Source organism: Ambystoma mexicanum, chromosome 4p (assembly GCF_040938575.1).
Source record: "Ambystoma mexicanum isolate Mex_15411 chromosome 4p, UKY_AmexF1_1, whole genome shotgun sequence".
NCBI classification, from domain to species: Eukaryota; Metazoa; Chordata; class Amphibia; order Caudata; family Ambystomatidae; genus Ambystoma; species Ambystoma mexicanum.
In genome coordinates this window covers 1,111,901,635-1,111,915,276 of record NC_090927.1, presented here as the reverse complement: position 1 = coordinate 1,111,915,276, position 13,642 = coordinate 1,111,901,635, and the positions used below count along the sequence as shown (strand labels likewise).

At 42.2% G+C, this 13,642-nt stretch overlaps 1 protein-coding gene across 1 annotated transcript in view; it reads left to right on the top strand.

Moving 5' to 3' along the window:
- Positions 1–13,642, top strand: part of SOS1 (SOS Ras/Rac guanine nucleotide exchange factor 1) — a 2,649,334-nt gene that overhangs the window by 133,786 nt on the left and 2,501,906 nt on the right. Inside the window, exon 2 of the mRNA XM_069606702.1 lies at positions 12,688–12,813. Coding sequence (XP_069462803.1) covers positions 12,688–12,813 — 126 coding nt within the window. The remainder of the gene's footprint in view (positions 1–12,687; positions 12,814–13,642) is intronic.

Below are 13,642 nucleotides of genomic sequence, written 5' to 3'. Positions count from 1 at the left end.
TTTGTCAACTGCCCTTAAATTATCCGCTTTTAGTAGATTTGCTAGTGGCACAGGGTCTGGTTTCAGTCCTTGGGTCAGACTACCCTGCTCGGCTCCAATTGTCACAACATTCTTTTGGAGGAGTGCAGCAATAACTTGAGTCACGGTTTCAGAAGTGTTGGCGTTCTACTGAATTGCCTCGCAGATTTGTTTTTGCCCACTTTCCTCCACTAACATCAGAGGAAGTAGTTACTAGTAGCACAGTCTAGGCCAGAAAGCCCATAGGGACATTTGCAATACAGGCAGTTGAGCTGTGATCATGAAGGGTTCAGGGACATTTTCTGTTGCCACCAGGGATGACAAATTACAGGGGGAAATAGCCGAAGAGAAAGGAAATCAAACGTTAAGTCGTTGCATCATAAACATTACAAATACTCTATGCCACAAACTAAGAGCCTGAATAAAGCTCAGTTTTGAAAAGGTATGCTACAAAATCGATGATGAGTACATAGAATTCCATTACACAGCCCTATACAATTTCAACCATTTTCAGACTTAATAGACTAGGTAAACATACAAACCATACAGCAAATACAACGCTTTTTCCAAGATGTGGAATTGCTCAAAATTAGGAGTAAAGCCGATTGTAAGCTAACAGCATAAAAAGGCCCACTTCAGATTCCCAACCTGGGTGCAAGGTGACATAATATGGCCAGAATACTGAAGCTGTTAAAAGGTTGCTCATAATACATACCAAAACTGTGGCTTACTGATGATGCTGTCCATGTTGAAGTCTTTAACACCTGAACTCATCTGAACTGTTGCTGTTGTGCCGGAGTTATTTTTTCCGATGGCCATTTGTATATTCTTTAAGTTCCCTATATGTTTTGGATTGTTGCCTCTCAATTCCATTGAGCACTTTTTTTTTATTTGCTTTAATTGATTTACAATTTTTGCAAAAAGAATAAAAGTTCCTTCGAGTTTTAAATGAGATACAAAGTACAAACTGCTTAAAGCCACAATGAAGTTTTCCGTTTAGTCAGGTGTCTGTACACCTGCTTTTTTCGGGAGTGTTTTGGTCATGAACGAGACGACTGCTATTAGATGTGAAGTCCTTTCTCCACTCCCACCAGTCTTCTGCATTAAGCGAAGAGAAGCTGGACATCAGCTGGCCAAATGATTCTGTTCTCTCCCCAATTAGGCCTGAACAGTGAAAGAGAAGATGTTTCAAGGTTTCAACACTGTCTTCTCCTCTACAGAATTGACACAGTTTCAGTTTAGATTTAGTTCGTATTGCGATGATTTTGCTCGTTGCTGAAAGATTCAAACGTGTCCTTAGATAATGATCATGATAAAATCTATTCGAGAACATTATCAAGTAGCTTGGAGGTACATTTAATTTTTTTGTCTACACCGCCAGATGTGCGGTTGATTGATGGCAAGAGGCACTGGCGAGGGTAATTATCCAGTAATTCTCTGAGCTTCTTTTTTTCTCTAGTTGGATTTAGTTGCAAGTAATCTTCTCTGCATTCGATTGCACTCAGTTTGACTTTGTTTCTTCTTGCTCAGGGTTTTTTAAGGCTATGTTGGACTCTTCCATTAGTTATTTATTAATAATATCCAAGAGTAAGGGCCGGCAGGGTAAAAGGCACTTTCTGAACATGGCCAGGCTATTCCATTGTACCATAGCTTTTAAAGAGAGAAGACCGAGCTCTCTATGTATGATCCAGATAGGCGTTGACATTAGGACTCACAAGGCTCTCTTCCATAATAGTAATTCTAGCCGGGGCCATACTTTATTCAGAATGTTTGTAATAGCCTCTGCGCAGTAGGTCAATAAAGGAACCACTTTTGATTTATAGTAGTTGACTAAGGGCAGTATCGAAAATCGGCCAAACTTCTTGTTCACTGCCACTGCTTGGCTGGCCATGATCTTGGTTCTCTCCCGGAGGTGGTCCATCATTGACGTTTCAATTTCACAGTTTGTTGAACCAAACCCCCCAAATACTTGAAAGATTTGACTTGTTCCATTGGTGTACGCCCAGGAGCCATTTCAGATTTTCTTTGTGATTTTTTTTTTTCTTTTTTTTTTCTTCCAAAGCACATTTTCTTTTTTCCTGTACGTATCTCCAAATCATTTTTGTCGATGTAGTTCTGGAGGCTATCCAACTGTCGCTGGAGATCCACTGGAGTTTGGTCTATTATGATCAAATCATTAGCGTACAGAAGTCAATTTAGGCAGACACCTCCTACAGTAGGTGGAAATGATCTGACAGAGTTCTGGGGCTGCTAAGTATCAGCCACGGAGAAATTAAACGAGGCTGGGGCGATTGGACATCCTTATTTTATGCCTCTAGCTGTGTAAGTTTCAGTTGATAGGCGGCCAGACCGATTCAGCTGTACTCTTATGCTGGTCAGTGAGTGCAGTGCTATGGAGGGTTCCAAAATGGATTTAGGGGAATTCTGGACAGCTATTTTTTTCCCCACAATCGTTGTCTCTTTACTTGATCGAATGCTTGGATGAGGTCCACAAAGGTGACAAAAGTCCTTGGTTTGCCCTTTTTCACCATCCCCTTCAAGATACTGAGTAGAAGGATGTTTACAGCTGTGCTAATGCCCTTGAAAAAGCCAGTTTGGAATCGATCATTACACCCCGCCCCTTGGTCCATTCTTGCAGCTGCTTTAGGAGCAAGGAGCTGAAAACCTTTCCGATTATGTCCACGAGGGCAATGGGATGATACTTCTTTGGGTTTTCTCTCTCCCCCCTCTTGAAAATTGTGACCACTATGATCTTCTTCCAGGACCTTGGAGTCTGATGAGTTTGGATGATTTGCTCAAAAGGTTTTTGAATAAAGTTTGGCCATGCTTCCGGATGTTTTTATTTTTTATTTTTTTATTAATTTATTTTCAAGATTTTCAATAATCAAAATATACATCACCAAAAGTTCAAACAAGAGTACAAAATATAACAAACAATTGTACATAGGTATCGAAGCAAAAGAAGTCTGAAGTATGTATAAATATTGAAACTTTTCAAATAATACAAGACAAATTTTGTATTTTTCTCAAAATAAAATACCTAATCACAAAACCACTTAATAAAGAATTGCAACACAGAACAGTACAAAAACATAGACAACACACAGACTACATAGAACAGAACAAAAACAAAACAAGGGGAATCTTCAACTAATGGACATACACAACATCAGGTAGTCGGGTCCAATAGGAATAACTAATCCTCAGATATACAGTCACCATATAAATCTGTAAATGGTTTCCAAAGAGCTAGATACTTATTTTCCTTTCCTTGTCTCACAAACATCACCCGCTCAAAGTTTGAAAATACCAACAAATCATTAATCCAATTCTCCACTCTGGGCTTCTTCCTCGTCTTCCACATCATCAGTATTTGTTTCACTGCAACCGCAAGTGCTTTATCAACCCATTGTCCATATTAACGAGCAACCACACAACGCCCCTTACCTGACAACAGCAACACCTGCATAGGCATCCTGGGAAAACGTATGGACAAGATCGCCTCCAACATTCCCACCCAAAATTCTAACACCCTAGGACAATACCATAACATGTGAATCAACGTTCCCTTCTCCTTCCCACACCCCCAACACAGATCATCATCAGTTAATCCAAACTTATACACACGTAATGGAGTCCAATACAGATGTCCTAACACTTTCAAATGAATCGATCTCAACCTGAGGTCCAACTTACTTCTATAACCTACATTCCACATAGATTCCCACTCTTTTTCCGTAATATCACAAACCAACTCCTGTTTCCACCTCTCCAATGCTCTTCTGTCAGCATCAACATCCCTAGAACATATCGACATCAAGCTAGTATAAGTGCACACCATTCGCGGCAATAACATAAGAATCTGACTACCCACTGACACTACCTCCAACGGTCCTGACAACATTGCCAATCTTTCACTCAATAGAGCTTTCAACTTCACAAACCTATTCAGTTCCCTCCCTGCCAAATGAAACGTCCTCTGCAACTCCTCGAATGACAATATACGGCCATCATGCACCACATCTCTGATGCATAAAATCCCTTCCGAGACCCAACTTCTCCAACAAAAGGGTTTATTGGCAAATTGTAAACTCGGATTAAACCAAATAGATGCTCCATAGTGTAAGTACAAATTCCCTTGAAAGAGACTCAACCACCACACCAAAACCTCTTTAGTCACCGTAATAGTCGGAAGTCTACTATTCCCTCCCAGGCAGCCGTCCCATCGAGGTAATGGCATGCAACGGAAAACCATTAAATTTATATCTCTCAATAAGCACCCAAAAGGGTTCTGGTCCATTCCCCACTGAAAAATAATACGCAGACTTTTTCAAAAGAAACCCTCTATAGTAGCGTTCCAAATCTGGGTATCCAAAACCTCAGTTTTTAGTACTACGTATCAAAATAAACTTAGGAATTTTAGGTCTCTTTTTATCCCCCCACAGAAAGTTTTGAAGAACACTATCGATACTAGCCAGCATCTTTTTCGAAAACTTCAGAGGCAAAGATTGCACAACATAAAGAACCTTTGGTAAAAGAGTCATCTTAATAGCATTGACTTAAGCAATCCCCATCGGTAATCGTTCCCATCTTCTAATATCCTTACGCAGGGTATCCACTAATTTTCCTACATTGAAATCCACCATTTTTTGACATCCTTGGTCCGATAAACACCCAAATATTTCACATGAGAAGTGGTCCATTTACAATGCCAATTAAAAAAATAACCACATACACAAGTATTAGCAATTGGAAACAACATCCGTTTTATCCCAATTAATTTTATGTCCCGACAACTCACTCACCCTATCAAAGACACTTTTCAGAACTACACTTCCTCGCTCAGGATCCGCTAGAACCACCACCATGTCATCTGCATATGAAAGGACTTTAACTTCCACATGACCAAATTTCAGGCTCATAATACCTCGTTCCCCACGTATATAGGCCAACAATGGCTCCAAAGCAAGATTGGACAAGTAGGGTGACAACGGGCATCCCTGCCTAGTTCCCCTAGTCAAGCTAAAAGCTTCAGACAAAACACCATTTACCCAAATCCTAGCCTTGGCACCACTCTGAAGACAACTGATTATCCCTAGAAATCCATTCCCAAATCCCATCTGCCGGATCGTAAACTGCAAAAATCTGCAACTCACTCTATCAAACGCTTTCTCCGCATCCATAAAAACCAATACCGCATCTGACAGATCTTCCCGTTTTAAACTCATTATATCAATCAAAGTTCTAATATTGTCATAACCAAATCTGTTCCGCAAAAAACCCACTTGGGATGTATGAATCCATTTCCCTATACATTTTTCTAATCTATTAGCCATGATCTTAGCAAATATCTTCACATCTACATTCAGTAATGATATGGGACGATAATTGCTACAATTCTTCCGATCCTTCCCCACTTTCGGTATTAAGGTAATCATTGCTTCACACATCGACTGACACAGATCACCTTCATGTATAAACAGATTAAACAACCTAAATAAGATAGGAGCCAAATAAGTCTCAAATTTCCTGTTAAATTCCACCGGAATACCATCCATTCCCAGCGATTTACCTACTCCTAGCTGCTTAATAGCCAACAAAATATCATCCACCTCAATATCTATTTCTAAATCCCTGCTTTCTTCCAACGATAACCTAGGAAGATCCAAATTCACAAAGAAATCTTCCAATTCCACCTGAGACGGGAACACATCCTCTGAATACAATTTCTCATAAAATCCCTTAAAACATTTACAAATAGCAACATTTTTCATTACCACATCACCATGCTCATCAACAAGACTTTGAACAAAAGGTTTCTCAGTCATACCCTTCAACCTACTAGCGAGCAGCTTTCCGCTCTTATCTCCACATTCCAAGAATTTCTGCTTCGTTTAAAAAATACCCATCCCAGTCAATAGGTCATTCTTACTAGCCAACAACTTTCGAGCCTGTAACATCTCCTCTTTATCCTTAACCATACCGACTGCGCATCTATAGTGCAAATCAGAATACATTTCAATTCATTCAAATTCTTAATCTTCAAGTGTGCAATTTTACTTGTAAATTCCCCTCTTAATACAGCCTTAAAACCATCCCACACCATCCTGAAGTCGGTCGACCCTTCATTCTCTTCAAAATACCTCTCCATAAACGTCTGGATGTTTTCACAAACCTCCCTATCATCCAAAGCCCCTACTTTAAGACGCCACCTAATAAATGTGGGAACCTCCCAATCCATAACCATCTGCAAATCCATAGGAGCATGGTCTGAAATCTCCCTTTCCCTAATGTTAACAGCAATTGTTTTATCCAACAATTTATCAGACACCAAAATGTAATCTATCCTAGAAAACGTTATCATGCACTGGAGAATAGAATGTAAATTCCCTCGAAGGATGAACTTCCCTCCAGATGTCCACTAAACCGAACTTCTGCAAGAATAAATAAAATTCTTTACAAACACCAAAATTAGTACCTACATTGACTAGTTCGGTCAATCTTATAATCTCTAACGCAATTAAAATCCCCCCTAAAATAACCGTCTCACCATGCATTTCATTGAGTAAATGTGAAATGTCCTTAAAAAAAGTTATTGCCCGGTGAACACGGTCCATATATGCACCCTAATGTGATCTTCTTACCACAACACTGGATATCGACAAAAATCATTCGACCCTCCCCATCCATTAGCACTTTATCAACACTAAATTGCAAACCTTTCCTAAATAGGATGCTGACCCCTCTCGATTTAGACAAATAACAATTAGAAAACTGCCTATGAAATCTCGAATTAAGTAAAAGATGATTATCCTCATCCACCAGATGAGTCTCTTGCAAGAACACAACATCCGCTCTAGTTCTCCACAATCTCGCCAGAACCTTCCTACGTTTACGCCGACAATTCAAACCCTTAGCATTCCAAGTCACCACTGACAGTGTACCCATCTCCCTATAGTAACTTACTCAAAAGACTGAACAATTCGAAACAGCATTGCATAATGCACCACCATCACTTGAACTCCAAGCCAGCACTGAATCCAACAATGATACATATACCTAAAGCTCCAACAGCCCAATCTACCATGATACACAATTGAGGATCCCCAGCGACATACAGTTCACAAAGATAAAACAAGACAAACATATAAACACAAACCAGTAAAAAACAAAACCACATCAGTATCTGGATATAACCTCCAGATTTCACACGTGTATCTCCCTCGCGCATATAGCACATTCCAACCCATTTCCTCCAGGATCCGAGCCCAAAAAATCTGTATCATTACTAAATACCGTCCCTCCAAACAAAATTTCAATACCAACCAACACTAATAATCAATCTTCCAAGTAATCCCAACAACCTCCTAACATAATACATCTACAGAGAGGCACAAGTAATCCATCCAATATGCAGCATCAAAAGGTACAAAACAAGAACACTACTCTTCACCAGAGCAACGAAACTTCCCATCCACACTAAGATAGCAAATGTCTAAGCTAACAATATAACAAATGCCTATTCCCAAGTATATGTCACAACAAAGCAAACAAAAGCCAAAAAAATCTTAAACTTCTCACACCTATCCCAATCACAGAAGTTCATAGTTAGATCCATACACACGACCATTGTTCTTTTAACATTGCATTGGTTAGTCCTTCGGGGCCAGGGGCCCACGAGCCGTTTAGTTTGTGTATTTTCCCCCATTATGTTCGCTGCCCCATGGTTCGATCATATTCGGTGTAGATGGGGTGTCAAAGTTCTTCTTTTCACTGAACAAGTTAGAAAAATGGGTTACCCAATCTTGTTCTCGGACAGTGTTTTAGCTGCAGGTCAATGGAGTTGCCTGCAGTAGATTTGACCAGAGTCCAAACGTCTTTGACCTTCCTGCCGCAGATCACTTTTAGCATTGATTCAGCATCTTCTTGGTACATTTTTGATCTGTACGTATGCAGCCTTTTTTTTATACAGCTTGCATGCCTTTACAGCTTTTTCTCGTTCGTCTGGATGGTTTGATTTTGCCGCTGCTCTTCTGACTTTTCACAAGGATCTTCTTTTTTCTACGAGAAGGGCGTCGTATGCATGAGATCTAGTTGTTGGTTCGGTCTGAGGTCCCCATTTCTTTGCGCGGTAGCATTCTAACAGAGGGGTGTATAACACTTTTGAGCCCTCAGTTACGAAATCTGTTAGGTTTTCGATAGCTGACGTGGTAATTTCCAATCTGGTGCCTTAGTTGCATTCTAACACTGATGGTACCATTCTTTGCCTGTCACATTCCACTGCGGCGGACCAACCCATGTATAACAAGTTGTGATCACTGTTTGCTGTCTTCACCACCTTGAATGATGTAACGAAGAGTAGGAGGTTCCTGGATACAAAGATGTAGTCAATTACTGCTTGGTGTTCTTCTCTCCCCCAGGTCGTGTGCAGCGGTAGATCCCCTTTGATTCGACCGTTTAGCATGTGCATGTCTCTTGAGACCATAAGTGACATCCACGCGATTTCTCTAGCCGGTGATGCAGTTTCCCCATGATTCCCATCTTTAGTTTGTTCCTTCTTTAGGCATCTGGCGTTTAAATCGATGCATAAGATGATGTAAGGAGTATGCTGGTTCGGGTAAGCGTAGTCCATCAGGCCAGGCAGTCAAGTGCAGGAAGGCCTCGTTGGAGATCGCTTGTGGATTCCAATATAGATTTATTATTACCATGGTTGCGGACTTGTTTTGGGCTTGTGATTTCATTGGTTGCTGCCACCTCACTAAAAGTTCTTGTGCAAATAATTGGAGAAGATTATTTTTGTGAGGTTAAGGTCATTGGCAGACTTTGCCCTTTTACTGCTGGGCTCAAGACAATTTCATACCCGTCGAGTGTAGGTGTTTCACTCAGCCAGGTCTCCTGAAAGCATAACAAGTCGCAGTCCCCTAGATTAATATCGATCTTTGCTGTCAGGTGTTTAAATCCCCTGGTGTTTCACGAGGCCATCTTTAGGCCTTTAAGTGAGGTTTCATCGGGATTCCGTCAGTCAGTCTTTGGCAGCGATGGAGCGAACTTCTTGGGTGACAAGGCATGTTCGCGATGTGTCAAGGCACCAGGGTGCCACGACCAGTTCATTATTCTCTTCCCTGGTCATGACCCTTTAAGACTATTCTAACCTCTCTGCCTTGTCCCAGCAGCTGCTCCAGTAAAATTGTGACGTTGAGGTTGGGTCTCGGACCCTGCGTGTCGCGACCCGTCCCCAGGGTGTCTCCAAAGATTTGTGTTTCCTTAGATCTTCTATCTTTTACTCTCCCTGGAGTAACGGGTTTGATGACTAAAGTCTCTTCCTTTTGTCCCCCTGGTTGCTGCCTCTTGTTCTACTGGTTGGACTGGTACATCAATTAGAACTTTCACCGGTGATCGGTCAAAACCAAACATTAGCAGGCTTTCTGCTGCATCCAGCAGCAGCCCCTTTACCACTCGCAAGGTTATGTGGAGATAAATGCTGACCATGCATTGCTCGTCCCCGAATTCAATAATCTTCAGTTCTTTGGACATCAATTGCCATAGATTTGGGGTGCAATGGAGTAATTCCAAACCATTATCCTGTTTTACTATTGGATAATCCTCCTTGTCCAAAATTCTCTTGAGTTTTAGTGAGCGTAGACTTTTGCTTTTTGAAGTCACATGTTTTGGTCCTAGAGTTTTGAGAGTCAAGGATTTCCTCCCCCAGTTGTCCTTTGGTTGTTTCCCCTGCTCTCCTCCTCCCCATGCATAGATAAGTCTGAAGGTGTTGTCTTTTGGAGCACTTGTTAGATTTTCTCGGGGTTGCACAATTTTGTGCTTATAGCAATTCAGTGTAGTGAGGGGGGAGGCTCCTGTTCAGGGGCATTTGTTCCTTGTCCCCAGGATCGGATGGTTCACCCAGGACTGCTGGTGTACTGTCCCCTAGCCACTCGAGCATTCTGGCATCCAAGAGTTCACTTTGGGGCCAAGGGGGGTGTTTTAGGTTGAAAGGAGTCATTTTTTTAGCCTAATCTGTTTCCTTTTGAGGCTGCTTTGCGATAGGCTCTTGGCGGGTTTGTTGGTTTTGCTCCTTTTCCGAAAATGTAATTTGGGGAGAAGAGTCTGGATCAAAGCTGAGGTCTTAAGATCTATTGCTAACTTTTATGTTTTTTTCTTGGCGGTCCTTGCACTCGCCACCCGAGTTCTTTTTGGTTTTCATGTTCCTTTGGGTCCACGGAGGGATATGGGAGGTCTGTTTGCAGGGCGTCCTCCCCAGTATCAGCTCTTCATAGGGCGGCCCAAAAACCCCTCATGATCCTCCTTATGGACCGCTTCGTCAGTCTGACATGGGCGAGTGATCTTTTTATCTTAACAGAGTTAACTCCTGCACGATGTCCGAGACATGTGGGGGAGGAGGGGATTGTGTACCTGGGCCTGGACTGAGATCTGCATTTTGGGCTGGACCGAGGTGTTTTGTTTCAGGATGCTTGGAGGTGAGGCTGGTAGAATCCTTTGCATGGTCCTCTGTAATGATGATGGGCCTGGGGGAATGGCCACATTTACACCAAGGTCCTGCATTGACTCTTCTTCCCCATCCTCCCGCAAATCGCCCCAATCCTTCCATACTGCTGAGTCCCCAAACCCTCCAATTGGAACACTTCGGTAACGGCAGCTGAGTTTGTTTTTTCCGTGCTGACCGTGCTGCGGAGAAGTCTTGCCAGGCCCCCCGTTGCAACGTGTGGCCATGCACAGCTCGTACTCTGGTCACTTTCTTTGCCAAATACAAATAAATCTGAGGCGACTGGGGAGCCAGTGGACTCCAGGTGGATCTGACCCTCATTTAAAACTAGGGGAAGGTTCATGGCTATAGCTCTTGTCTGTGCTTCCAAGGACGGCAGAGGGGAGGATTGATTCTTTTTGATTTTGGGAGACCGCAAGATGGAGGTGGGGTTTGAGGTCAGAGAAATGTTGATTGTGGCATTTTTACTGTTGCTCTTACCCACTGGGTTGGAGGGTTGTGTTGTCGCTGCAGCTTGGAGGGGCAGGGGATGCCCTTCTCTGCGCGGCTTGGCGCTTCAGAGATTCCGACCTTCCACCATCCTTCCTACTGCCTTGTGCCTTCTATGCCTGCGCAGGCTGCGAGACAACTCTGCGGCCGCTCCACAAGGAAATTAGTTTTTGGAAGGAAACACAGCACAGCGATTGCCAGGGGAAAAAAGACTGCAGACTACGAGACAAGTCTGCAACCAACTCTACCCAAAAATTATTCACTGAATACCGGATCTGTCTTCTTCAAAAGTGTTTTGTATTGCAAAAAAAAAAAAAAATGTACACCATTTAGTCGTGCTTAGATGTCAATTGCATGACACCTCTATCTAGTAATTTTTGATTGATTGTGACCTAATTGTAATTTATCCAATAGGAACCTGTTTTGATGTATGTATATCCCATGTTTCCTGTTGGAAGTGTAGGCACCCTAACGTGTATTGTCCCAGTGTGGTTACTAGCATACCTCTGGTTGACACCACAGCTGCCACAACCAGGAATAACGCAAACTGCCTTGAGGGTGTTTTGGTACTTGGTTCTGCCCCAATTAAGAAATTGTAGTGCGTGCGTGCGTGTGTTGAAACGAGGGGGAAAAGAGAATGTGCCAGAAGCACAGTTTGCAATGCAATACATCCACTTGATGGAGTATGATGGTAATTTCACTTTATGGTCTTACCACCATTTAATGACACACATTCATAAAACGTTTGACAGCATGGGGTTGTAATGTTGTATGGTGTTTTATTACAGTAGTAATTGCTCCCTTTGATGTCTATGTAGAAGTTTGGAACATTGGTTCTAAAACAATAAAAAACCGCAGTACTTCTTGTTGGTGTTACACTTTGTGCTTTAATACTGCAAGTGAAGCTAACGTTTCTTACATATTTCTTTATTCTGGCAAGCAAAATATTATACGCTCCATTTGAGTCGTGGAAGCTATCGCCATTTGAAGTGGAGTTTCAGTATCTGAATACTGACCAGACACTCGTACTCTACACGTCTTTCACTCTCGAGATCATCACAGGAATTGTTCTCGTCCATGCATGAGAAGTACATCATATATAAGTGAAATCAATTTTCTCAAATACTTAAATTGTGTAAATCGGAAAAAGGAGCTAGCATTTTCTCATTTGTGCTACAGAAGAGCCCCCATCAAAATGTGTCTTCTCTTAATGTTTCCCTCCAAATTATATTGAAACTGAAAAAAACATATGAACACTCTATGGTTCAGCTACTTTATTTCCCCATATATAGTTGCTCTTATTGTTCAGGTGGACGTTAAGCACTGATATACTTGTTGATCACAATGAATAATAACGCTATATTTTATTTTCATAGTTTGCTTGCACGAACATATTAATCCGCAGAATAAAACGTGGTAGCTAATACATTACAGAACATTATATACCAAAAACAAAGTATTTAAGGACTGTACATGTACTTGTGTTTGCATAACATTAAATGAGAACGGACGTTAATTGATTAATTCGAAGAGGTCTCACAAGGAGAAGTCTTGAGCAATATTTTCTATGATGTTTTGATTGATTGACTGTGTACTACTTGGGTGAACGTTTTTTTTTTATTTTTTTTTTTTTACGTAGGTTAAAATTGGCCATGCTAACCATTACTTCTTCATTTCAGGTTCAAATACAAGTTCATCCAAACCTTTCTTCTGCTGAAGATGCTCTGCAGTATGTGGAAGAGTTGATTCTGCAACTTTTAAGTATGTTGTGCCAAGCTCAGCCTCGCAGTGCTCTGGATGTAGAGGTGAGAAACTGTAACTCTAACTGTGTTAGATGTCTGATCATGAGCGGTAACGTATCTTTTTTAGTTTTCACATTTTTCATGTTCATGCATAAATGTGATCTGTAAGCACACAAGACTGCAGTGTTTGCGTCCATGGCTTTGATTAACATCTTTCTATTTATTGGATGTTTCTAAGGCGCTGATACAAATGGTGTTTCAAGGCGCCACAAGAAAAGAGAAGGGGGTGGGGGGGAACATTGGAGATAATTCAGATCTTGTGTGTGTGCACGCGCGTGCGCCGGTTAGCGCAAAATGCATAGTGCTACGGTGGGAAGGGAAGTGCCGGATAAAGAGAGAATTGAGTGCAAGTGAAAGAATGGGGTCCATGAGGGGGGTGGAGAAGGACACTGGGGACAGGCAAGTGCTATGGGGAGGACAGGAGGGCAAGGGCCAGGGCTTACATGGGGTGAAGGGGGAGAGTTCACATACTAAGTGCGAGGTGGCGGCGGTGGTGGTGGACTGGGCAAGGAGGGGCCTGGTGCCCTGTAGAACTCAGAGGGAACCAGGCAGCCAGTCACTGCAGCAGACTGGGGTTTTATCAGGGGAGAGGGAAGGGAAGAAGAGAAGCGGAGGGTCTTGAGCTTCGGGACCACAAGGAGCTCCTGTACAGGCTCCTCTTTCCTTTGGGCCTTCCAAATTGAAGGCAGCAAAGGATCTTGTCCACTGGGCTCGCTACACTGAACGCAGGAAAAGTAAGGCTCCACTTGTGAGATTTGCTTTCTATGCCTGTTGGACTGGGGATTCACAAAACCTTTGAGTCTCCATTGTGTCGTGGGTTTTACAATTGGGC